The sequence below is a fragment of the Hakea prostrata genome, chromosome 2, assembly GCF_041222555.1.
Source record: "Hakea prostrata isolate BN-2017 chromosome 2, UWA_Hpros_2, whole genome shotgun sequence".
Lineage (NCBI taxonomy): Eukaryota > Viridiplantae > Streptophyta > Magnoliopsida > Proteales > Proteaceae > Hakea > Hakea prostrata.
Window position 1 is genome coordinate 46,543,091 of NC_142601.1, and position 24,787 is coordinate 46,567,877.

At 35.8% G+C, this 24,787-nt stretch overlaps 1 protein-coding gene across 3 annotated transcripts; it reads left to right on the forward strand.

Moving 5' to 3' along the window:
* Positions 1-852: 852 nt before the first annotated feature.
* On the forward strand, positions 853-23,744 carry LOC149024503 (uncharacterized). 3 transcript variants are annotated; one of them, XM_089144733.1, is made up of 11 exons: positions 853-1,425; positions 3,469-3,674; positions 3,838-3,962; positions 4,405-4,513; positions 4,622-4,661; positions 7,254-7,343; positions 7,465-7,564; positions 7,663-7,802; positions 8,322-8,424; positions 20,913-21,568; positions 22,695-23,744. In XM_089144733.1, the coding sequence occupies exons 2-11, from the start codon at positions 3,545-3,547 to the stop codon at positions 22,960-22,962; spliced, it is 1,761 nt and encodes a 586-aa protein (XP_089000859.1). In that variant the 5' UTR covers positions 853-1,425; positions 3,469-3,544; the 3' UTR covers positions 22,963-23,744. The 3 variants fall into 3 exon arrangements, with proteins under 3 accessions (XP_089000859.1, XP_089000861.1, XP_089000860.1); XM_089144735.1 differs by having other exon boundaries at positions 853-1,420; XM_089144734.1 differs by lacking the exon at positions 853-1,425 and adding an exon at positions 1,436-1,575.
* Positions 23,745-24,787: the final 1,043 nt, after the last annotated feature.

The following is a 24,787-nucleotide window of genomic DNA, read 5'->3' on the forward strand; positions in this document are numbered from 1 at the left end:
AAGCTATAAGAGATTCCATTAGGTTAGCTATTTCATTAATTCGTAGTTGGGTAGTTGTCCAATGGTCTCATTACCTTGATTAGTCAAAGTAACAACTTATTTGATGATATTTTATATATTAGGCATATGTTGTAATCGGGGTTTTTCCCTCTAAAATAAATTGATATTCTACCAAAAAAAGATGATATTTTATAGTTACAATCTGTTTTTGGTTTTTAGTCTCTTAAGTTTTGTCATGTTTATAGATCGTTCTAATGTATATTTTTCACTTTTTAGTTAAAGGTTCAAAAATGTTTAATGTCCTTGGACTCTAGTGCTTGTCTCCATCCGCTTCATTTCAAGTCCTTTGATCGCCTCTAATGGGATTTCCATAGAAAACTTAATATACATATATTTTTTTGCCACATTCATCAACTTTATTCAAATAAAAAAATTGAAAGATATATAAACCATAACTTTGCAACTAGTATGATAACATACAATTGTTAAAATCAATTTGATCCAAAATAAAAAGTTTACATATATTTTCAATTAATTTTTTAAAAAGTCAAATAAATAAAATAATAAAAAAGGATTTAAAATCATTTGAACTGTTCAAAGCTACCTAAAATTGTAAACCATTGAAATCCCTTACACCAAAATTGAACCCATTGATTAATATTAAATTTACAAAAAATTAATGATTTCTGTCAGGATGTTGGGCAGTTTTTTTCCCTTATTTCTAAGAAGAATTGATTTTATACATAAAGGATGAGCTTACTTGAAATTGTTCGCTTACACGAATTTTGTTTTCGTCCTTTCTACATTCTAGAACCATTGGACCAATCTCTTTCATATATTTTTCAATTTTTTTTTCTTTTTTTCTTTTCTTCTATGGCCGATTAGCTCATGAGTTCATCCAGTGCGCATGGAGGAGTCAAATCCTTTTTTATTCTTCTGGGTTCTCAACTTCTCGTTCAGTGCCCGTGCCCATAGAGGAGTCAAATACATTCTTTTATTCTTTTGGATTATTTATAAAGAATTCAAATAAAAGGTGAGACGTGTCGATGCTTATTCTGGTTATTTCCAGACTCACATATACGAAGGAAGAAGCGAAGTTCTAGTTGGGCTTCTCATCATCAATGCAAATTCCTACCCAGATACCATCTTCTTACAGTTGGCTAATTAATTGCCACTCCCAACTCACAGAAACCGAAGACCCTGAGATTGTCCCCACCTGCCCAAGTAGTTTCCCTTCAGCATCTGCAAACGGATGGGTTTTGTTTGCTTCCTGGGTTCTTTGGCTACCCTTTTCTACGGTTTTCTAGCGAAAGCTGCCTTTTTCATTATCAGTTTCGAGTCCAAGTTGCGTTATTGGCTTTATTATCAAGACTTATCCATGTTCAACTCATATCTCCTTCTGGGCGCTCCTTTAAACCAAGTTAGGTAACATGACTTCATTTATGTTCTTTTTCTTTCTCTTGATAACAGTTCATTTCTATTGGAATCTGCATCTTTGTGAACTTGAGTTGCCACTTTGGTTTCTTGCCCCAGTACATGAGATGGGTATTATTATTATTATATGTCTAGAGACAGGTTTGTTTTGTTTATTTGTTTCTCTTTTTGTTTCTTATATTTTACTCTTTACTTTTCTAAAGTTGCGTTTCTTTGGCGAATGAACTCCCAGTTTGGCTTGCTGAGATTCGAAATCTGGAGAGTTCTATCTATACCTTTATATACAAATTTCAATATTTGCTTTCTAGAAGGAAAATTGGTTTGTGTGATGCAAGATGAAAATGCTATCATCCAGGATACTCTCATATCATTTGTTTTAGCAGTTTATTTAAAATTTGCTTCTGGGTCTTGATGAAGGCCTTATTTGTTTATATTCTAGACCCAGAAGGCCTTATTTGTTTATGTTCTTATAGAGGCTGAATGGGAAGTTATTGTGAGAGTGAGGGTATCTCATTATGTTTTTAGGACTTACTCTTACTCCCCTCTGAATGGTCAGATGAGCTTTTGGGGAGCTACAATAATTACAAGCTTAGCTAGCGCCATACTGGTAGTAGGAGATACCACAGTGACTTGGTTTTGGGGTGGTTTTTCTGTGGACAATGCCACCTTAAATTGTTTTTTTAGTCTCCATCATTTAGTTTCACATCTGACTCTTCGTAAAAACTGAACTATTACTGCTCCTTCTCCTCTGATATTATAAATGGCCAAATTACTCTTTCTTTTTTCCTCTTTAATTGGTTATATTGATTTTTATATTTGTTTTTCATTGATCTTTTTTTCCTTTTCACCTTCTTCCATTGGAATCTATATGTGGATGCATTTTTTTTTTAATCTTCCTGTTTTATAGAAATTTTTTATTTTTCTTTCTCCCTTTTTCATTTTTCCCCCTTCCTCGCTCTTTTATCAGAATCCATTAAACATGATTAAATACATTCCCCCGCCCTCTTTTATAAGAATCCTTTAAAGAAAAAAAGAAAATATAAATAAAAAATAAAAGTCCCTCCACAGAGGAAAGAAAAAAGAAAGGCTAATCAAATATAATGGATTCTTATAGAAAAAGTGAGAAAAAGGAATATATATAAAACAAAAAGAAATTGATTTGATCGACTAAAGGGACAAAAATGGAGGGTAATTTCGTCATTTTAGAATATTAGAGGAGAAGGAGAGGTAAGAGTTACTTTTTTGGGGAATCCGAGCTGAAACTTTTGAGAGGTAAGAGTTACATTTTTGGGAAATCCGAGGTGAAACTTTTGAGAGGAGACTAGGAGAGTAAGAGTAAATAGAGAACAAGTACAAGCGTGAGATAGAAAATTTTCCCATTTCTTATTTTTTTATATTCCTATTCCCTCTCAAAGTTGGTTCTAGTCCATAATATATAAATTTATAAATACACTATCAGGGTGAATGAATGAAATCATCTTCAGAATGCAATATTCTTTTTAGCTTTCAACAGAAATCAATTTCTAGCTTTGTGTTGGTTAGTTCAATAGTGTGCTCCAGGTTGTGGGTGGAACTTATTTTCATGGTCCTCTTTAGATGCTGAGTGACAAAATGGCAGTTTCTACATTCATGGGCTTTATCAATGAAGTATGTGAAACAGACATTCATTTGTTAATCTTCTTGTTTAAGAACAATTGTCTAAGTTGCACAGCTTTTCTGCCATGAGGGATACGCATTTTATGGTGGTAAGTTTTGGATAATTCTTATCTGAATTGTGCTTATGCATTAAGCTAACAGAATCTCACATTTTTAATAACTGAATGAGTAGGTTGTTTTCTGTAAATTTTGCACCCGCAAAAATGGGGGTCCTTAAAGGACTGTCTGGTAACCTTCTAGTTTTATTGCTTGATCATATGGCTTTGTTCAATTTTTTTTTAATGAAAATGATTTTTTTTTAATAATACTAACCCAGATACGCACATTCATAGTAATTTTGATATATTTGATTTAACGAATATATATTCCTCTCAACAGGTGACAGTTGAATCTATTATCAGAAGTTAGGAGTGTCAATAGGACCACAGTTTTGGTTGTATTTTGGGGATGCAAAATGGAGACAAATCTAAGTGTGTCAGAGTTTCGGAAGAGGCTGGATATGACAATTGCATCTCAACGTCTTGCAAATGAGGAGCATATTAAAAACCTTGTCAAGAAACAACTTCAACAGTCATCAACTCAAGGTGAACATCAGGGTTGGTTGATGATTTGATTACTTTTCAAGTTTGTATTTCATGACTGATCCCCATTATCAACTAAACCTTATAAATAAATAACATAAAGTGTGCTATTTGCTTTACCATAATGTGATCTGTGTGGCATGGTGCTGATGATGATGTTTTGCAGAACCCATTGAGAATGTTGTAGAAAGAAGAACCAAGGAAGTGTTAAACTTTGTTGATATGTTAAAGAGTACTTGTCAAAATGACAGTAATGTGTCAAAAATTCATGAAAAGCGGAATGCTTGGAAGGTATGCTTTTATGTTTATCTTTCCACTGGTTTCACATCAAGCAAAATATTGCTATTTATTTTTGGGGGTGGGATGTGGTTGGGAGAAGGGGGAGGGTTGTGGGGCTTAGGTACATGAAATGTTTGTCCAACACCTGTCTGTTCCAACTCCTGAGTTGACCTGTTACAATTTACCAGGAGGATATCTCAATGTTTCTCCTCTTGTTTTGTTGCTTTGACTTTTAACCCTGGGTTCTCCTTTTTTTTAGGATGAATAACCCTCGGTTCTCATTTAAATCTCTCTTACTGGATAGCCAAAAAAGTCGGCTGATGCCAACTGTAGAAGTGCTGTATGATTCATTTGTTTGAAACATTTAGTAGTTTTGGTAAGTTAGGAGTTCTGTTGGAAGTAGGCAATCAAGAAAATAACATTATTGAAGCTACTCTTTTTTTTCGGTCAACAGATAAAAGAAGACAATGATGAATACCGTGTTATGTATCGCGAAGGCCCTGAAGGCACTCCCTTTCATATGCTACTTCTAGAAGGCTATGTTGATGCACCCATTGATGTTTGTAAGTTATGACTGCAGTGGTTGGAAACACTGCACTTGAATCATGACATTTTAAATCTGTCCTATTACTGCAAGGGTAATATTTAAGATGATTTCAATGATTTTGCAGGTTTATGTGTTTCATGGCAATCATCCCTTTATAAAAAGTGGTAGGAATTGGATTGTTTTGTTTTGTTTTGAATAGTTTATATAGTCTCACATGTGTTGGTTATCCTATCTGCGATTACTGTATTTTTCTTTGCTTCATATATATTCTCTTCATCAACATTGATTGCTTCATGTTCTTTCTGTTACTCCTATCTCCCTTTCTTATCCATTTTCTAATTATTCCACATTAATTGCTTGATCTTTGTTGAAGATTTTGGTTTCTCTTTATTTCTAATTCTAGAATAGGTTATGTTGCTTAGTTTATTGTTATTTCTATTTCTTTTTATACTTGTAAGGTTCCTATTAGTATTAGCAAGCAGAGTTTGAAATTTGGGGTTCATTATAAATGCATTGTCAGAGAGGGGACTTAGAAGTTTGGTCATTCTTCTAGTCCCCAGCTCTTAACCTCTCCACTCTCCATTGTCTCTTCTCTCTCTCAGCTCTGGTTTTCTAGAGCATCCTGCCTTGCTACAATGTTATTTCTGTTTCTCATATGAGTGAAAGGGTATAATGTAAAATGGGTCCACGAGACAATGGGATTGATTATAGTTGCAGCACTCAAACAAAACCTCAGTCAGCACACCTCTTCGAATGAAAGTTCTAGCTGCACTTCGGCACAGTAGCTTGAGGCAGAGGTGATCTTTTCTTGAAAGTCTTTCTTTGATCAACCGAAACAACACAACCACAGCTCCCTAAGGTTCTAACAGGAGAAGGAAATCAAGAGAAGAGGAAAACTGAAAGTAGGTAGGATAGATGCATTTAGCCCTTGACAACAAGGCTCCTTCATTCCTCAGAGGAAAGCCCTAGCCTGTTTATCAAACATGGGACAAGATAGTCAGTGTACTCGTAGCAAAGCTTCATTAATAAATGTTCAATATTGTTGTGGGCTGTGAACAACCAAATACATGTAAATAGAGCAAAGGTTTGCTCAACAAAAGAGAGGAAGTAGACTTTGCTGAGTTACTAAGATTCTTGGCAATTACAAACATAGGAACTTACTAATTCTGAAATTTGAAACAAGCTTTGCTGGGAAATAAAGACTAGTTCTCTTAATAACAAAATAGAAACCAACTTTTTCAAACTAGGAATGACATAAAAATAATAACTAAAGAATATCTCTAATCTTCTAAAATTTGCAATCAAACTCTCTCTTGTGATCTCATATGGTGTCCACCAAAGATACCATTAAACCAGCACATTAGAGCTCTTATAGAGTCTCTATGCAATGTGGTCTTGGGCTCCACAAATTCCTATAATGTTCTCGCTAAGACAAAAAAAGGGCTGTGGCATTGTTCACGTGAACAATGTTTTGGTTTTCTTTTCTACACATTCTGTCCAATGTCAGGGTGTTCAATCAAATCCCTTTTTATTAGTGGTGAGGTTGGGGAGGGGGTAGGAGGGGTTTGGCAATGCAGGAACCTCGGAGTCCAGACCTAACAATTAAGTTCTAAATATGATCTACAGATGCACTCTCATTGCTTCAATTTAAAAATGAAGTTTAATCTAGAGAGAAGAATTAATGGAACAGAGTCTTGGAATTTTTTCTCAAGAACTTCATTGGAAAACTCTAATTTGTGTCTCATCACTGTCAAGCCTTTCTTCCCTGTCAGCATCTATGCAAAAAGTAAATTACACTCCCCTCCTTATACCTTGAACTACAAAATACAAAAATGTGAGTTTGGTAGGTTAAAATGGGGGGTCAGGGGGTCGGGAGGGGGAGTTTGTATGTTGAGGTGGCAATGTTTCCAACCCATGCCTAAGAAAAATCTCACCTGAAAAATGTTGGAACTTTATTGGCAAGGAGAAGGTAAGCTTACTTTTTGATTGTGGAGCCCAGAATTTCACTCTTCTTTATTTTCCATTACTTCCCTAATCTTCTCTGTCACCCTACTTCACATGGGTCCCACACATTTAACAATCCAACTCTTTTTTCCATCAAACAAACACTCTTATTGTCATCATGACATCCCCAAGTTTAGGTCAAATTATGTTGACTAAAGACTATGTCCTTGGGATCTGAAAGCTATGGAATAAACATACTTAGGAATTACAGAATTCAAAAAATCAAACTAGAGTCCATTGCCAATTCTTGCTTACAAGGTGCTTGATCTTCATGAAGTGGTCCTTCAATCTGATGCTTCAACACTTCGTGACAGTTCAAGACTTCAATCTTTTCTTTAGCTTTTGCATTGAAGGTTGTTTGACACCATATTCCAATGGGTTGGGTTTGTTCTTTACAATGTCTTGATGCTTGGAGAAGATACTAACTCAGAACTTAGGCTTTTCATCATGGAATTACAAGTTATTAATCACCAAACATCCTGTGAAATGCAAATATGCAATGTCTCAAACAGGTAGGTGCTATTCACATTATTCATTGTCCATTTGTTGGTTTTCCTGCTATTGGTGGAAATCATAGCTGCTAAAAGTTTACTAGCAAAGCATGAAAGAGTACAACCGCATAGTTTACTGACTAGTCTGTAGGAGGTTTATGCAACGTTGGAAGTTCCCATTATTTTTCTTTGTGCTCCGAGAGATTTACATTATGATGATTACAATTTGCTGTTAAAGTTGTATTGGAACACTTTTTTCAGGTTCCCACAGTTTAGTATTCCAACTTTCAAAATGATCACATCCGAATGTTTGCAAAAGATTCGAATTGGAGAGCAGATATGCCTAGTGAGGTTTGTATTGCAGTTTTTGGATGCTTACTAAAGAAATTATATTAATGTTTGATGCTTACTTCGTTTTGCTATCTTTATTTTCCCCCATTTTTCCACAAAATCTACAAACTATTGAATGAAGGATGAAGTTTTCATGGCCGCTCTCAGCTAGGGAGGCTGTTGTTCACTTTTTGGAGTTGGAGTTTTTTGAAGACGATCTTATCATTGTGCTCATGAACTCGGTAGCTTCTTGATCTTAAATATAGGTTATCTTTACAGATTTTCTTACTTCCAGGTGGATGCTGAAATTTGTTTTTTTTTGGTAAAATTTTCCTTTCAGATATCAGACTTGAAGAATATTGATAGAAGTATACATGGGTTCACCAATGAGGGGATACCTGAGGAAAAGGATGTGGTACGAATGGACGTTGTTGGAGGCTTAGTTATACAAAAGGTTTCCTCAAATAGAAGTTACTTCCGGTGAGTCATTCTTCTATTGGCTAAAATGCTGAACCAGATCTGAGGATCTTTTAAGTGAAATATCACGTTTAAAAAAAATAATATTCTAGGCATTCATATGGGAAAAAAAAGAAGAAAGAGTTGCTCCATCTTTGTTCGGTATAGAAGTCAAAGTTAGAGCTGCACGAATAACAGTTTCTTACAACATCAATGGGCCATCTGGTTTATGGACAGCGATTCCAAATCCTTGTGTCAATCTTTTACACTGGATCTGTATCTGTGAGTGCTGATGCTCTGAGCATAAAATGTGTGGTAAGTTACTGCAGTTTCAGACCCATATAGGCCCTCTCGTGGCATGCAAACACTGTTTATAAACAACGTACCTAAACATGATCTTAATGGAAAAGATCCTATTATGCTTGACTGTGAGGAGTATGATGACCTCAAAACATCTAATGACAGGATGTAGTGTTTTACATCACCGATGCAATTTTTAAAACAGAACAAAATATATATGTTATTTAATCTCTTGTTCTGCAGGACAATGGCAACCATGGATGTCAAATTGGGGTTCGTTCCTCCAGCGCTAATTAATTTTATCTCAAGGCAGATTATCGGTAGTGGTTACAAGCTCTATAAAAAGGTCATTTTCACATATCTGAAATGAAACTTCTGCCACTGACCAATCTGAGATTTTTCTTTTAATTCCTCTTTCATTGGTATAGATAACCTCATTATTATGCCCATGTATTCTACAATTTCCACTAAAAGCAAAGATGCTGATTCTAAATAATAAAGAAAGAGGAAAGAAGCGAAAGGAAGAGAGAGAAAGGCAAGAAATGGAACTGTGTAAACTTGGGACTGTTCCACTTAGTGTTGGAGATCCCACTTCATTCACCAAATCTAATGACTTAAGAAACGCAGGAGGGAAATAAGAAACAAGAAAATTACCTAAACTACCCTGACTTGAACTTCCCGTAACTGTAAAGCAGTAAATCTATTCTAACACTCGCCCTCTGCGTAGATATTGATCATGCTCAGCTTGTTAGAAATATAATTCACTCTATCACTTCCAAAGACTTTGTAAACAAATGTGCAACTTGTTATCTTGTAGAACATCACTAGGAGTAATGATCCTTGTTGCTGCTTTTCTCGAAAAAATTGGCAATCTACTTCAATGTGTTTCATTTTTTCATGAAACAAAGTATTTAGGCAACATGTTAGCAGCCTAGGTTTCACAGCACAACTGCATAGAAGATGGTACTTTCAAACCAAAGTTCAGTCAAGAACTGTTTCACTCGCAGCAACTCACACGCAACATGTGTCATGGCATTATACTCTGACTCTAATGTAGATCGAGCCACAATGTCTTCTTTCTTGCTTTCCATGACACTGGATTGCTTGCACTGAACATGCAATAATCTGTTGTTGATATTCTACCAATAGGAGATCCAGCCCAACTAGCATCCAGGAAACCCCCAACCCTTCCAAAGTGCATTGTGCGAGTAAAGTAGACCACGTCCAGGAGCCTTGTTGAGGCACTTCAAGATATGCATGACAAAAACCCAATGATATGTCCAAGGAGGAGAGAAAATTTGACTCACAACAAAAGCAATGCCAGGTCAAGTTGCTGTCAAGTAATTTGGCTTCAACGAGTCTTTGATACTTCTCAAGATCACTAAGAACATCACCATCATCACTCATGAACTTTAAGTTTTGATCCATGGAATTAAGAAAAGATTTGAACCCCAGTAATCATGTTTCTGATAGAAGATAAATAATTTATTTTTCTGAAAATGAGATTCCTTTCTTTGAATGAGCCACTTCTGCACCCAATAGATATTTCAGTCTCCCAAAATCCCCCCATCCCCAACCCCCTGATTGATGACCTTTGGCAATTGTCTTCTTTGTTGAGAGATCTTGAACGATACAAGAATCAGAGGAAAATGTTACAGATAACAATAAACTATGGTAAGCTTCTTAACAAACAAAAATTAGAAGGATAGCGAAAACAAATAAAGAACAAAAGATAAAGATAAAGGAGTGGCATGAACAGTGTCACTACCAATTACTTTAGCTGAGTAACCATGATCTAAGGTAACACTAAAGGATGACGCATGAAACGAAGAAATATACTTAGAGACCCCAGTTATATGGTTAGATGCCCCTGAATCAATGATCTTTGGATGTGATGCAATCAAAAGATGCATTATGACCTATGTGTACAAAGGATACAAGAATTAGAGGTGTTAGAATTTCAACACTTGTAATCAGCCTAGGAACTGAAAGGAAATTCAGAAAGAAGAAGAATAGAAGAAGACTAAAGAAGAAGAAGGAGAAGAGGAGGGAGAGAGCTTGTATGTATATTTGGCTCTCTCCTGGTACTTTATTTATAATGTAAAGTCAAGTCATAGTTTAGGAAAGTTTCCTAAATTGAGTTACAACAAAAAGGAAAAATTACATATTACATAGAATCTCCCAAATCGACAAAAGGAAACTATCATAGGGAGCTTACTTGTCAACCAAGTAATAAGAAAATTAGAAAGTAACCAAAATAGAAATCCTAATTTTTCAAAACTTGTGAACCAATACTGTTTCTCCAAAATAGAAACTTGTGCACCAAAGCTGTTGCAATTCTCAACACTCTCCCTCAAGCTAGAGTATACACAAAGAAAACTCCAGCTTGAACAATAATAATAAATTTGAAAGGCAGCACCAATTTTGAGCCGTATAGCAATAGCAGACGCTGATATTACTTCGCTTAGGAGATAATCAACAGCAACCTAAGTAAATAATCTTCATGCCGAAGAACCATCCAACAATGAGAATAATAGGTGGTGGTGAAGATGAACCATATCCATAAGCATAGCAACAACTAGTACATCAAGGGCACCATTCAAATATTGCTAGTAGTAGGGAGGAATCTCCACACATGAAGACAAAAATTGGAGCCAGAAGTCGTATGTCACATGTAGGTAAGGTGCAACTCCAATGTCCGCATAGGTATGCAAGGTGCAGCTCCAACGTCCACACAAGTAGGTAAGGTTCAGCTCCAATATCCATATAAGCTCTTCACAGGAAGTTAAGTAGTAGGTAAACTGGTAAAGTATGGATAGGTAAAAAGACAATATTAGTTGTTGTGGACCAAGTAGGTAGGAAAAATGCAATATTGGTTATTGTGGACCAAGTAGGTAGGCAAAAAGCAATATTGGTTATTGTGGACCAAATAGGTAGGTAATAGACAATATCGGTTACTGCGGACCAAGTAGGTAGGTAATAGACAATATAGGTTACTGTGGACCAAGTAGGTAAGGTAGTATGGGTTACTCCAAACCAAGTAGGTAAGGTAGTATGGGTTACTACAAACCAAGTAGGTAAGGTAGTATGGGTTACTACAAACCAAGTAGGTAGGGAAAGTAGTATAAGTTGCTACGGACCGAGTAAGTAGATTGATGTAGTATAGGTTACTACAGACCAAGTAAGTAGGTAAGGTAGTATGGGTTACTACGGACCAAGTAGGTAGATTAAGGTAGTATAGGTTACTAAAGACCAAGTAGGTAGGTAAAGTAGTATAGGTTACTACAAATGAAGTTGGTGGATAAAAGGCAATATAGGTTATTCCAGACCAAATTGGTGGAGAAAGGTAGTATAAGTTACTATAGAATACCATCTTAGGAGGATAGAAGGTCTTTACAAATAATACTCTTCAAGGACTTAAGTAGATATAGATTAAGGCTCCAATCTCCCCCTCACGTGTAGCATTACATGTGGACAAATAATGACGAAAAATTACCAATTTCTCAAAATTTGAACTAATGAACCAATTGGGTACTTGAAGGAACCATGTTACTTGATGAATCCAAGTACCAGAACTTCTACTCATTACAATAGAAAATTCTGAATCACAAACTTCAATTCAAACGGGGCAGTAGAAAAAGTAGTAGACCACTTAGTAGTAAGGGAAGCACCAATCAATATCAGAGGAAAAACAATAACCAGTAGTATGTCCCAGAGATCCAAAGAGTAAAAAATTAACTCAGAGGAAATTACTGCAGAACTAATGATCACTTAATATAATATTTCATCTACCAGAAGAATAACACTATTGCGAGTTGATTGTGGTAGATAGAGAAGTAGGGAAAAAGGGGGCTGCAGTCGATTCAGGTAAGTAGGACAGCATTACCATGTAAATTTTTTTTCCTAGGGTGTTGTATCACCTGAAACAAACAATGGCAGCAATAGGAAGCAATACAGCATCAATAGAATTTTTCAGGGCAGAAAAATGCAAAAAAACAGGGGCAGCAGTGGTATAACTCACGGCAGAATTCAGGACAGCATCAACAGGATTTTTCAGAATAGAAAAATTCAATAAAATGGGGGAGCCAGTAGGATATCTTCTAGCAGAATCAAATACGACATTGGCAGTATTTTTCAAAACATAAAACCAATTGAAGAAGGGTAGTAGTTGAAGAAATCACATGAAACAAATTTCGTTCAGGCAATAAATGCAGTCCAAAGAAGCAAAAAAGAGTCGATTGGAAGCAAAATAGATGTCCAGGTTGGTGAAGAGCTTTAGTAGGTTAACAGGTCCTCCTGTCTCCTAAAAAAAACTTCACTAATCTTGGATTCTGCAGTAGTGGTAATAGCAGGTACGTAGATTATTTCATGAATTGTGAAGAAGGATCTAATATATCATCAATGCAGCAAGGGGTGGCTGTGCACCAAGTAGAAAGAAAAACAATAGAGAATATTGGGAGAGAAGAAGCTGTCCCTAGGTTGATTAAATCCACTTTGATACCATGTTAGAATTTCAGCGCTTGTAATCAGCCTAGGGACTGAAAGGAAATTTAGAAAGAAGAAGAAGAAGAAGAAGAAGAATAGAAGAAGACAAGAGAAGAGGGAGAGAACTTGTATGTATATTTGGCTCTCTCTTGGTACTTTACTTATAATGTAAAATCAAGTCTTAGTTTTAGAAAGTTTCCTAAATTAAGTTTTAGCAAAAAGGAAAAATTGCATATTGCTTAGAATCTTTCAAATCCACCAAAGGAAACTTTCATAGGGAGATTACTTGTCAATCAGGTAATAAGAAAATTAGAAAGTAGCCAAAATAGAAATCCTAATTTTTCAAAACTAGTGAACTAATACTGCTTCTCCAGAATAGAAACTTGTGCAACTTGTGCACCAAGGTTGTTGTGATTCTCAATAAGAGGAAAATTATACAAATAACAATAAGCTTTGGTAAGTTAACAAACAAAAATTAAAAGGATAGCAAAAAGAAATGAAGAATAGAAGAGAAAGATAAAGGAGTGGCACGAATGGCGTCTGTTCCAATTACTTTAGCTGAGGAACCATAATCTAAGGTAACACTAAAGTATGATGCATGAATTGAAGAAATATATTTGAGACCTCAGATATATGGTTAAATGCCCTTGAATCAATGATCAATGGATGTGATGCAATCAAAAGATACATAATGATTGTTTGTACAAAGGTATCAGTAGATGGCTAGGAAGACAAAGAAATTAGAAACCGTGTAAAGCCTACACAATCCTTATTAGACATTTGTAGTCTTACCCGTAGACTAAGAATATGGGTTGGCAGTAGAATCATATGGTTGTAGAGTTGGCAAATTGTTTTTGGGATGGTTTGCCGTTGAGCTTGCAACAGAAGCATTAGATATGTCCTGTGTGACCATAATGGTTTGAAGTCTTCACCACATGTAAGGTGTCAAATCTAGCCAGAGTACTAGAAATAGGATTTTTAAGCTGGTGTAAGAGCTCTACCAAAACTGGTTCCACTGCTATGATTCCCAATAGTCCTTGTTCCTTTACTAGGACTCTTATTAGGTTTAAACAAGGCCAAACCTTAAATATCCTGTTAAAACAAGCACCATAAAATAACAAATCAAATAGAAACAAAACGAAAATACACACAGATTTAATGTGGTTCACACACCATTGTGGTATGCTATGACCACAGGCGAAGAAGAAGAGTTTTTTCACTATGCAGAAAAACAGAAGGAGATCTCACAACCAATCGTCAAGAATGGTGTTACAAGAACTCTCACCCAAAATCCTAATTGGGAAATCCCAAATCTCTTAGTAATGTGGTAGGCGAACATAAGATACATATAGATAGAATCCTATTGGCCCAAGCCCCTTGCTTCCACCACAAATCTATAGTCTATAACTTGTAAAGTAGCCTTCCAACTGATCGCACAACCTCCCAAAGTAAACACATATCCTGTGAGTGACCTTCTTTTGTTAAGATCACGTGCATAATTTGAGTTAACATAACCTGTCAACTTGTCACCATTCTTCCCAAACTTGAAACACACACTAGAGACCTCCTTTAGATACCTAAGTATTCATTTCATTGCTTCCCAATGAGTTTTACCTGGACATGATAAGTATCTACTTACCACATAACTGTCGGTGAAATGTCAAGTTGAGTGCACACCATAGCATACATGATGGAACCAGCTGGACTAGAGTATAAAACAAGTGACATATAATTCACCTCTTCATCTGTCTGAGGTGATGGAGCATCTAAAAGTATAAAGTGAGATGCAATTGGAGTGCTAACAGATTTTGCATCATTTATGCCAAAACGCTCCAACACCTTCTCCACGTAGCCATAGCTTCCTTGCCTTTCTATCCATTTTGATTTCCATACCAAGAATCTTTCTTGTTGCCCTCAAGTCTTTCATCTCAAATGCAGTGCTTAACTGTTGCTTCAACCTGATGATCATGAATCAACATATAATAGCAAATATATGAATAAACCATTAAAAAGTCTTCTAAAGTATCACTACAATCATACTTGCACTCATTGTAACCCATAGTAGCCATGACAGAATCAAACCTCTTATACCACTGCACAAGAGACTGCTTCAAACCATATATGGACTTTTTCAACAAGGAAACATGGTCCTCCTTTCCTTCTACAACAAAACCCTTAAATGGATGCATATAAAGTTGTTCTTCTAGTTCACCATGCAAGAATGTAGTTTTTACATTAGGTTGCTTTAACTCTAAATTATATATAGCAATTAAAGCAAGCAAAACATGAATGGAATTATGCTCAACAATAGATCAAAATACATCATGAACTCAACACCTTGTACTTGACTATAGACTTTTGCAACCAGCCATGCCTTGTATCTAGTATCTCCATCACTTGTGGTGGATTTTTCTTCTTAAAGACCCATTTACAACCAACAATTTTCTTCCCTTGAAGCAGTTTGACAAGCTTCTATATCTAATTTTTATGAAGAGATTGAATCTCTTCATTGAGGGCCAACAACCACTTTGAAGAATCAACTAAAGAAATAGCTTCTGAATATGTTGTAGATTCACTGTTATCAATTGTATCTACAATAGACAATGCATAAGCAATAATTTCAGCATGCCCATATTTTTGTGGTGGCTTAATGTTCCTCTTTGGCCTGTTTTTGGCAATGTTGTACTCTTCTTTTTTATTTCTTGGAGCACATTCTTCTTCAGTAAGAGTTGGCGGCTGAACTGAAGTTGTTTGTGCTTTCTTTGAAGATGGATCATCCACTTCGAACTCCACCTTCTTCGCAGAACTTTTCTAAATTTCATCACTGTGAATATAGGTTTCTTTTCTAGAATTCAACATAGTAGACTTGTCAAAAGTTACATCTCCGCTAATAATAAATTTAGGATTATTTGGATTAGGACACTTTAACTTGAATCCCTTAACTTTAGATTCATACCTAAGAAAAATACACTTCTTAGCCTTAGGTTCTAACTTCCCATAATTCACATGTGCATAAGCAAGACATCCAAAATATTTTAAATTATTGTAATCTGTAGGTTTACCAGACCATACATCCTCTAAAGTTTTGCACACAATAGCTGTGCAGGAAGACCTATTCACCAACCTTACTATTGTGTTTACTGCTTTCGCCCAAAACTCCTTACCCCAAGTCCTGCATTTGATAACATGCACCTTGCCTTTTCTAGCAAGGTTTTGTTGATACGCTCTGTAACTCTATTTTGCTGAGGTGTCTTCACTGCTGTATAGTGTCTTGCAATTCCCTCATTTTTGCAGCACTCATTGAAAAAGTCTCCTTCACAAAATTTTAGGCCATTGTTTGTTCTCAATCATTTAATTTGCTTCCCAGCCTGCTTCTCAATCAAAATCTTCCATTGCTTGAAAGTAACAAAATTTTCATTTTTGTGCTTCAAGAAGTAGACCCAAATCTTCCTAGAATAATCATCGATAAAGGTAAGTAAATACATGACAGCGGTCCCCTTTGAAGGAACCTTGGATGCCCCCACAGATCTGAATGGATGTAGTCGAAAGTTCCTCTAATCATGTGAGTAGTAGTACTGAAACTGACTTTCTTCTGCTTCCCAACACACAATGCTCACAGAACTCCATTTTTCTTGTACTTTGACCACACAATTGACCCCTTTTGCTCAACACAGCCATCCCTCTTTCACTTATATGGCCTAATCTCATGTGCTATAATTTTTTAATATTTGAATCAGAAATTAATGAAACTGCTGCAACAGATCCAATGATTGTAGTACCTTGTTAGATATACAAATTGCCAACCTTCTTTCCTTTCATTAATAAAAGGGCACCCTTATTGACTTTCATAACTCCACCTTTAGTTATATATCTGCACCCGTTTGTATCAAAGGTGCCCAAACTGATAAGATTTTCTTCAACTCAAGAACATGCCAGACATCAGTTAGAGTTCTAATAATTCCATCATGCATCCTGATTCTGATATTTTCCTTCCTATCTATCTTACAAGGAGAATTATTCTCCATCAATACAACTCCATTTTGAAAAGATTTGTAAGTAGGAAACCACTCTCGGTTGAGGCACATATGGTGGGAACACCCGGAATCAAGGATCCATTTGTGATCTAACTTTGTCATCAAAGACCAATAGCATCTTAGAATCACTCCCATCTTTAGCAACTCTAGCCTCTGCAGAGTTTTCTTTATTTGGTTGGTTGACACCTGCTTTCTGTTTGCTCTGAAGCTTGTAGCATTCAGATTTGATATGCCCCTTTTTCTTGCAGAGTAATTATAGGTCAAGTTTTTGCTCTTTGATTTTGACCTAGACTTCTTCTTGTCACTGTGTCAAATTCCTCTCGTAGTTCTATCCCTAACCATCAAACCAACACCCTCAGATTTGGTTGTTGTCAATTCATCATCAATTTTCTGTTTACTCAGAAGATTCGTTTTAATATCTACAATTGAGATTGTCTCTCTGCCATAAATCATAGTGTCTCTAAAGTGATTGTATGACGGAGGCAATAATAATAATAGGGCTAAATCTTCATCCTTAATTTTAACATCTATACTTTGTAAATCAATAACGATAAAATTAAAAGTAGCAATATGAGATTTGAGAGAAGTACCTTCACCCATGTGCAATGTATATAATTGTTGCTTTAACCTCAACCTGTTAGTGAGGGATTTTGTTAGGTACAAAATCTCTAGTGTCGACCACAATTCTATCCGCTGTCTTCTCCTAGAGAACTTCTTGCAGAACTTTGTTCGATAGGCATAATTTAATTGCAGTGAGGGTTCGATCATCCATATCATTCCAATTGTCTTCATACATAGTTGCAGGTTGCTTCGTCTTCCCAACTATGACCTTCTTCACTCCTTACTGTGTAACAACTGCCAACATCTAAACTTGCCATAAACTAAAATTGATGCTTCTGTCGAATTTTTCAATATCGTATTTCATTGATGTAGAAGCCATGGATGTACAGATAAAAAACAACCAAGAGCTTTTATACCAATTTGTTAAAACAAACACAACAAAATAGCGAATCGAAATAGAAAATCGAAATAGAAACATAACGAAAACACACAAAGATTTAATGGGGTTCACACACCAATGCAGTATGCTTTGTCCACTGGCAAAGAAGAAGAGTTTTTTCACTATGTAGAAGAAGAACATAAGGAGATCTTACAACCAATCGCCAAGAAGTCAAGAATGGCATTACAAGAACTCTCACCTAAAACCGTAATTGAAAAATCCCAAATCTCTCGATAATGTGGTAGGCGAACATAAGATACATGTATATAGACTCCTATTGGCCCAAGCCCTCTGCTACAGATCTCCGAAAACGGGTCATTTGGGTCACCCACCAAAATATGTCGGTGCAGGTCCATCTTGCAAATCTTCCATAACATATCCACTAAGTGAAATCATGAGAAATCACATGAGATATGCATAAGGCTCATGAGAAAGTGTCTATAAGTGTTGCTGACTTCTCACCACCAATATTTTGGGAATGAACAAAAACAAAATCCTCCCTATGTCCTCCCAGAAATCTTGTAGCTGCCAGTTGCTTGTTAGTTCTGCATAGTTGCACATCAGTATAGGAAGTAGGATAATTAACTCCTTTTGAAATCAGCAAAGCATTGGATCAAGAGTTAGACCCTTTTGATCAGCCCTATACAACTCTTGGGATAGCTCATAGATACAAGACAGGTTGTTCTGCCAGAGCATGGAAAGTTCAGATAATCCAACCTCCTTGATTGTATCGATGTTGGTCACCAGATCAACAATCTGGTTTTCCATAATGAAATGTGCATCAATGGCATTAAGTATTATTCTTGTTCAAGTGATCATGTCCAATCAACTTAAACGTAACAACCTTCTTCTGTTGTTGAAAATTGATGATTCCCTCAAGCTACTTCTTAGTGATTCAATTGATGAAGCAGATATAACCTAGGAGTACACGGACCAGAGATTCGAGGAGAGGCAAAACCCAAAAAAAGGTGATCCCAACACAAAACCCCAAAAAATTGATCTTAAAGCTTTGAAAAGCTTGATCTCTATCTGAAAACCTAGAAACAATCTTGTTTTCCAGCCTTCAACCCAATTAAACCACTCTTCAGCAAGAATCAGCCCAAAGAATGAATAAAAGTCGATTTTAAGAGACCCTTCTGTAAAGGTTGATTTCAATCCCTCACAGAATTAATTTCTACTTTGTAGTCCAGAAGCTAATCTGGAAATTTTACAAACTTACTTACCAAGCACTTGAATACATGCTTCACTCCATAAATAGTCACTACCAGAAAAGGTGACCTACTTCTCAATCTTCAATCAAGGACCAGTCTATCCCCAAAAAAAATACAGCACAGGGCGCTGCATCCCTTTCCCAAAAAAACCAAAGAAGCCCTCAAAACCTGAGCTGAAATGAATCAATTAACGATGATTGAAGCCTTGAAAGAGAGGAGACATGACACTAGGGAGGTTCTAGGAGTCCTGATTAACAAACTGTGATACCATGTAAATGACAAAGGAAGAGAAAGGGAAACAGTGGGAATTGATGGAACAGTGTAACCTTGGGAGTTCACATAGTGTTGGAGCTCCGACTTCTTTTTTCTTTGCCCCTTCAGGGGCCGGGGTTGGGGGTTGGTTAAGGGGAGCTCCCACTACACTATATAAAATAACATAAGAAACACTATAGGGAAGTAACAATAACTACCTATGACTTGAACCATAACAGTAAAACAGTAAATGCATTTTTAACACTGATGTACAACATTTTGCCCCAAATCCTCAATGCAATTGCTTGGCAAACATTATTATCCTACTCTTTGCGACCAATGAAGCAACACATCTGACCACTCAAAATATCTTTTGGTTTGTCATTTGGTTGCAATTGATTGATATACAACTCATAGTACAAAATTCGACCAAAATTTGCAAAATTTCAGTTTTTCAGAAAACCATAACAAAATGAAATCCTTTGTTTTGATTGAAACTCACGGAATTTTGATTGAAACAGGTTGAAACCCACGAAATTTCCAAAACATGTCGAAACCTGGGTTAACTGGTTCGAAATGGTTGAGATTTTGGTTGAAATGGTCGAGATGGTCAAAATTTTGTGGAAACTTGGGACTTCTTCCTGGAAGTTTCAAAAACAAGTTTAAGAGGGTTTTAGGGGTATTTTGAAGTGGGACTCTACATATATGCTAATAAAAGCATAAAGAACACTTTGGCACATGCATTTTGTTAAAAAAAAAAATCAATGTAGATATTGCATTCAAAGTCATAGTATGCATAGAATGGTTTCTGACAAATACAATATAAACTATAAATATAACTTTTATTATACAACTTCAAAGTTCAATTTCATTTCGCAGAGTTTAAACTAGAAGGCGGAAACCCATATCAAAATTTCCTCTTGGATTTCAACACTTCTTAGGTGATTTTAGGTGTTTTTTAATGCATCTCTTGAAGTTATAGAATGAAAGTTACGTTTGTAGTTTATATTGTATTTATAGGAAACGTCTCTATGTATACTATGACTTTGAATGACATATCTACATTGATTTTTTTAGCAAAATGCATGTGCCAATGTGTTATTTTTGCTTTAATTAACTTATATGCAGAGGACCACCCCAAAATGCCCCCTCAAACCCTACGAAACTTGCTGTCAAAACTTGTAGGAAAAAGTCTTAAGTTTCCACGAAATTTTGGTAGAAATAACTAAAATTTTGGTTTTTTGAAAGGTCAAAACTTAGGTTTCGACCAAAATTTGAACCATGATACAAATGTATTTTACTCTTAAAGAAGTACCTGAAGGCAACTAAGAAGGATTATATCATTTCATCCTATGTTCTCTAGCACTTGCATGGCAATATGTTTTTGTTGTTTTCTTTAACCACTGCATACCTGATTTAATTTTTGCATTTCTTTCGGCGTGTCATTTAGCATATAAAGTATTGCACCCTTCAGGACTTGAAGATACTGTATCCTGAATCATTATCATCTCCAACCCCAGAAATGGAATCTCTTTAATCTAATCAATTTGACCCCTGGAATCTTGGTATATGTGTTTGGATTTCTCCTTCCTCCTGTTGAGCTCATGGACAACCTGATTGTCTTTCTTGGAAAGGGGGAAAAGGCATTTGAAGATTATAACATGTCAGAAGAACTAGTTCAAGTTATTCTAGAATTTCAACTACTTGATTGGGGACCATTATTTTGATAGTTAAGAAAGAACTGCAAATGCATTTAGTTGTAGGTAGATCTCTATGAGTTGAAGCTGATGCTTTTTTTTTTTCCCCCTCTTAATTTCACTTACCCTGATCCCAAATCCTTATGACATCCCAGACAGTTACTTCTGCAGCCAAGGACGATGAGGATTTCAGAAAGGCCTTGGAGGACCCACTCTATTCTCGGATACGGGAAGGTTTAAACCCTCACAGTGAACCGCAGAAGGCCCTGGAACCAGAAAGTGAGAATTTTAGTTTTCCCATCCCTGAAGAACTTGCAAGCAGAACTCCACCGGCTAATGAATTAGTTAATGGACGAAAATCCCTCAGTATTGACTTTGCAACTGAAGTTCTGCAAGCTGGTTCCAAGGTTACTTATCAGCCTTGTCATGGAGAAATAGAGGATGAATTGGTTGAAGAAGACAAAAACTTAGAGAGGGATAGCAAAGGCATGGATCATCCTCCAACTAATTGTTTTGCAAAACAGTGTCACGTCAACAAGAAAAAGAAGGTTTTTGTCGGTTCTGAGGTGGAGAATGCTCTAGGCATATTAAATCAGGCCATATCTATGGTTCAAGAGGGTGGATTTAGTCCACAAACTTTTTCTTCCGGTTCCCCTAACCAAGTTCTTGGTGGAATTGTGCGGGCAGGGTTCAATTCTTCGGGAAATGGTGCCCTTCCCGTAAGTAAAGTCTCTGTTGAGACACCAAAGATAGATAACATGAATAGGGCGTTGGATGAAGCAAGAGATGTCATTGGCCTTATCAATACTAGGTGAGTGCTGCTACTTGGTGTTTGGAAAATATCTTCTTTAACCAGCAAAATATTTTTCTTATCATATAAACTGAAAGAAATATTACAAGTCCAATTTTCTATTTAAGAGTGAGTTGATAAGAATGGCATGACCAGTGCACAAAACTCCTGTCACTGTGGTGTCTGGGGAGGGTTGTAATATATGCACATTTAAACCCGGCTTTTGCAAATAGGTTGTTTCTAGAGTTGAACCCGTCACCACTTAATCACGATGGAGCAACCTTACTGTTGCACCAAGGCATGTCCTCTTCAAGATTGAGTTGATAACATATGATATTAGGACGTAATAAATTGTTAATATCTGTTATGCATCTCTGTTTTGCTTGGTTGTTTTCAGATTGAATGATATGGTTTCATTTCAGTCTGCCCTCTCACTGAAAGGGACTTACTGATATTAGTCACACTGCAAATGAGTAATGAAAATTGTTTCATTATATATGTCGAAAGTAGTTGTCTGTACTTTTTATTTAGAAAGCAGTTAGATTTCATCTTTTGAAGCTTCATTAGATTTCATCTTTTAGAGCTTCACTTTGTGTAACATTAGCATTAGGGTTCAGACTGAAATTTGGTCAATTGAGAGGTGCAACCATACCCTCACAAAGAATTCAACTCTACTTAGTCCTCTGAATTTACAGCACTGTGATGTATCTGTGAGAGTATCAGATTAAACACAAGGGTATGTCGAAATTCGGGTTCTGTATTCAGTGTCCAATGAAATATTTCATTCTGCCTACTAGCCCTTTATGACTGCATTAGTTCAGCTTGTTAGGGATGGAAGTTGGCAGGATAGATGGGAAACTCTGTGCTCACAGGTTTCATGTTGCCCATCTTTGGCTTCTAGTTCCAAAGGAAACCATATGGAGGGAAATGTGGCATTTAACTGAATGAATATGACATGGGCAGATCTGGACACGCTTGCTGATAATTTCTTGTAAAATTGGTTTCACCTTCTAACTGAGTTGATAACTAGCAATCTTTTGTTCTTAGTATAAGTTTGCATTTTGCCAGAGGTAAGATTTTAATGAATCTAATCCATTAGCACCTTCCTGTTTCGCGTTTCCCTTGTCTGTGTCTTTGTATTTTGCAGGGAAGCCAGACCAGAATCTGCAACAAAAGAACTGAACCAGAACCAGACAATACCAGTATGTCCAGAACAAAATTTCCCAAGTTTGAGCAATTCTCCTACGGTTTTGTCAACTTCTCAGGAGACAAAAACGAAAGTGCCAGAGAACATTGTTAACTGTTATCAGGAATTTAACACTGAAGCAAATGCCAAACTTACAAGTTGGAAAGGCAAGAGAGAGAAGCTGAGGCAACAAAAATGGATCTGTTGCTTACACGTAGGTCCAAGCTAAGTTGATGTTGATGTTTTGGTTGAATATTTTTGGGAAAATTACTTGAATGATTACTTTTTGGATTTCCTTTACAAAAGTAACCACTTAATATTTTACTTAACAAAATTAGTTAAAACTGAGTTTGTATTTACAAAATTAATAAAAATAGTGATTTTTTGTCCATTAAAACATTTTTAACCCTAAAAACTAACCAAACTGAAGAGGGGAAATTACTATTTTGTCCAAAACAAAAAAGTCATTAATTTTTCATACCTTTGGACATTTTTATCCCCATAGTGGTATAAAAAAAATCTAAAAGGATTAAAAACCATTATTTTGATTAGTTTTGTAAATGCAAACTCAGTTTTAATTAGTTTTGTTAAGTAAAACATTGATTGGTTACTTTTGTAAAGAGAAACCTAAAAGTAGCTAATCACGTAATTTTTTCTATACTTTTTTACTTTTTTTCATGTAGATGGATCTAATGTTGATTTCTTAGCAGCAAGTTGCTGCGCAGAATTTCTATAAAGTTTGGTTATTTTTCTCTGCCCCTAAATTTCATAGTGGACTCTAGCTTTGTTAGTGTTAGGTCTTTCTCTTGGCTTGCTTTTAATTAGGGGTGTCAATTTATACCCTGAACCGTTAAAACCGAACTGAACTGGCCTGCTATAGCCTGAACTGAACCTTAATGGGCCGTAATTGGGCTGAGGGTTGTGGAGCCCGCACCAACCCGAAATCGAACGGCAACCTGTTATAACTTGTTTTGTAATTGTACATTAAATAGTATTTGAATTATTATATTACCATTACGGGTTGGTATAGACAATTAAAAAAATTAAGCATGAATTCAAAGATCAAATAATCATTTTACTACTGATATCTAGGTTCTTTATTTTTATAGAATGGGTGGGTTTTTTTTAATGGAAGTTGACCAATGGCAACTTTACTTTCCATAGAATTTTCGCTTTTGTTGTAGGATGATCAATTGTTTCTTCTTGTTCATTTTCTTACATACCATAACCATTAGTCAACCTGAATCTAAACCGTTAGTTAGCCCAAATCCAAACCTCACCAAACCGAAACCAGTCCGAAACTGTTATTTTGCTGATGGGCCATGTTTGGGCTAAGTGTTTTTTAGTCCGAAACCGTTAGGCCTAGCCCGAGATCGCCCCAAGCCGCACTGTTGACACCCCTACTTCTAATTAATGAAATACCGATAAAAATAAAATAAAATTTTCTTTCTTAATATTGAGATTTTTCTTGTATCTTATAAATTCTAATGTATCTTGATAGAATAGATGATGCTAAAACAAAAAATACCACAAAATATTCAATCCTTTTCGATTTTCTTGAACTTATTTTAGTAGATTCTAATAAAGGGTATTTGCGTCTTTGTGAATAATGTTTCAAGTAAATAAAATACAATACAAAATACATTTACTTAGGCTCTCTTTGGCATAATTTGTGTCTATTACCTATTTATGAAAAATCACTTATGATAATAGGTTATGAATAATAAATAATTTTCATTTGGTTCCTAATAAACATAATATATTATATAATAAAAAATATGTTTGGTATTATTGGGTGAATAATATATTACATATCACTAGTTTGGTTTTCGGTTTATTTGTGAAATATATATGCACTTTAGTTTTGATTTTGACTCACTTTTATTGGATTGGGTAGTTTTTTAATATTTTAAAAATATTGTTAAAGTAGAAATGGGAGCAATGTGGAGGTTAAATAGAGAAAAAAAACAAAGTTCTATTCTAATTTTTTGTAAATTTACTTTTTTACCCTTATTTAAGTAGTGATTCCGTACATGTTCATAAATGGTACCCGC

What these genes read in the sequence shown, in the direction of transcription:
- LOC149024503 (XM_089144733.1), top strand. Translation starts at nt 3,545, where the DNA reads ATGGAGACAAATCTAAGTGTGTCAGAGTTTCGGAAGAGGCTGGATATG. An exon ending in TGATGCACCCATTGATGTTT is followed by an intron (nt 4,514 to 4,621) that starts GTAAGTTATGAC and finishes ATGATTTTGCAG; the next exon opens with GTTTATGTGTTTCATGGCAA. An exon ending in TCATTGTGCTCATGAACTCG is followed by an intron (nt 7,565 to 7,662) that starts GTAGCTTCTTGA and finishes TTTTCCTTTCAG; the next exon opens with ATATCAGACTTGAAGAATAT.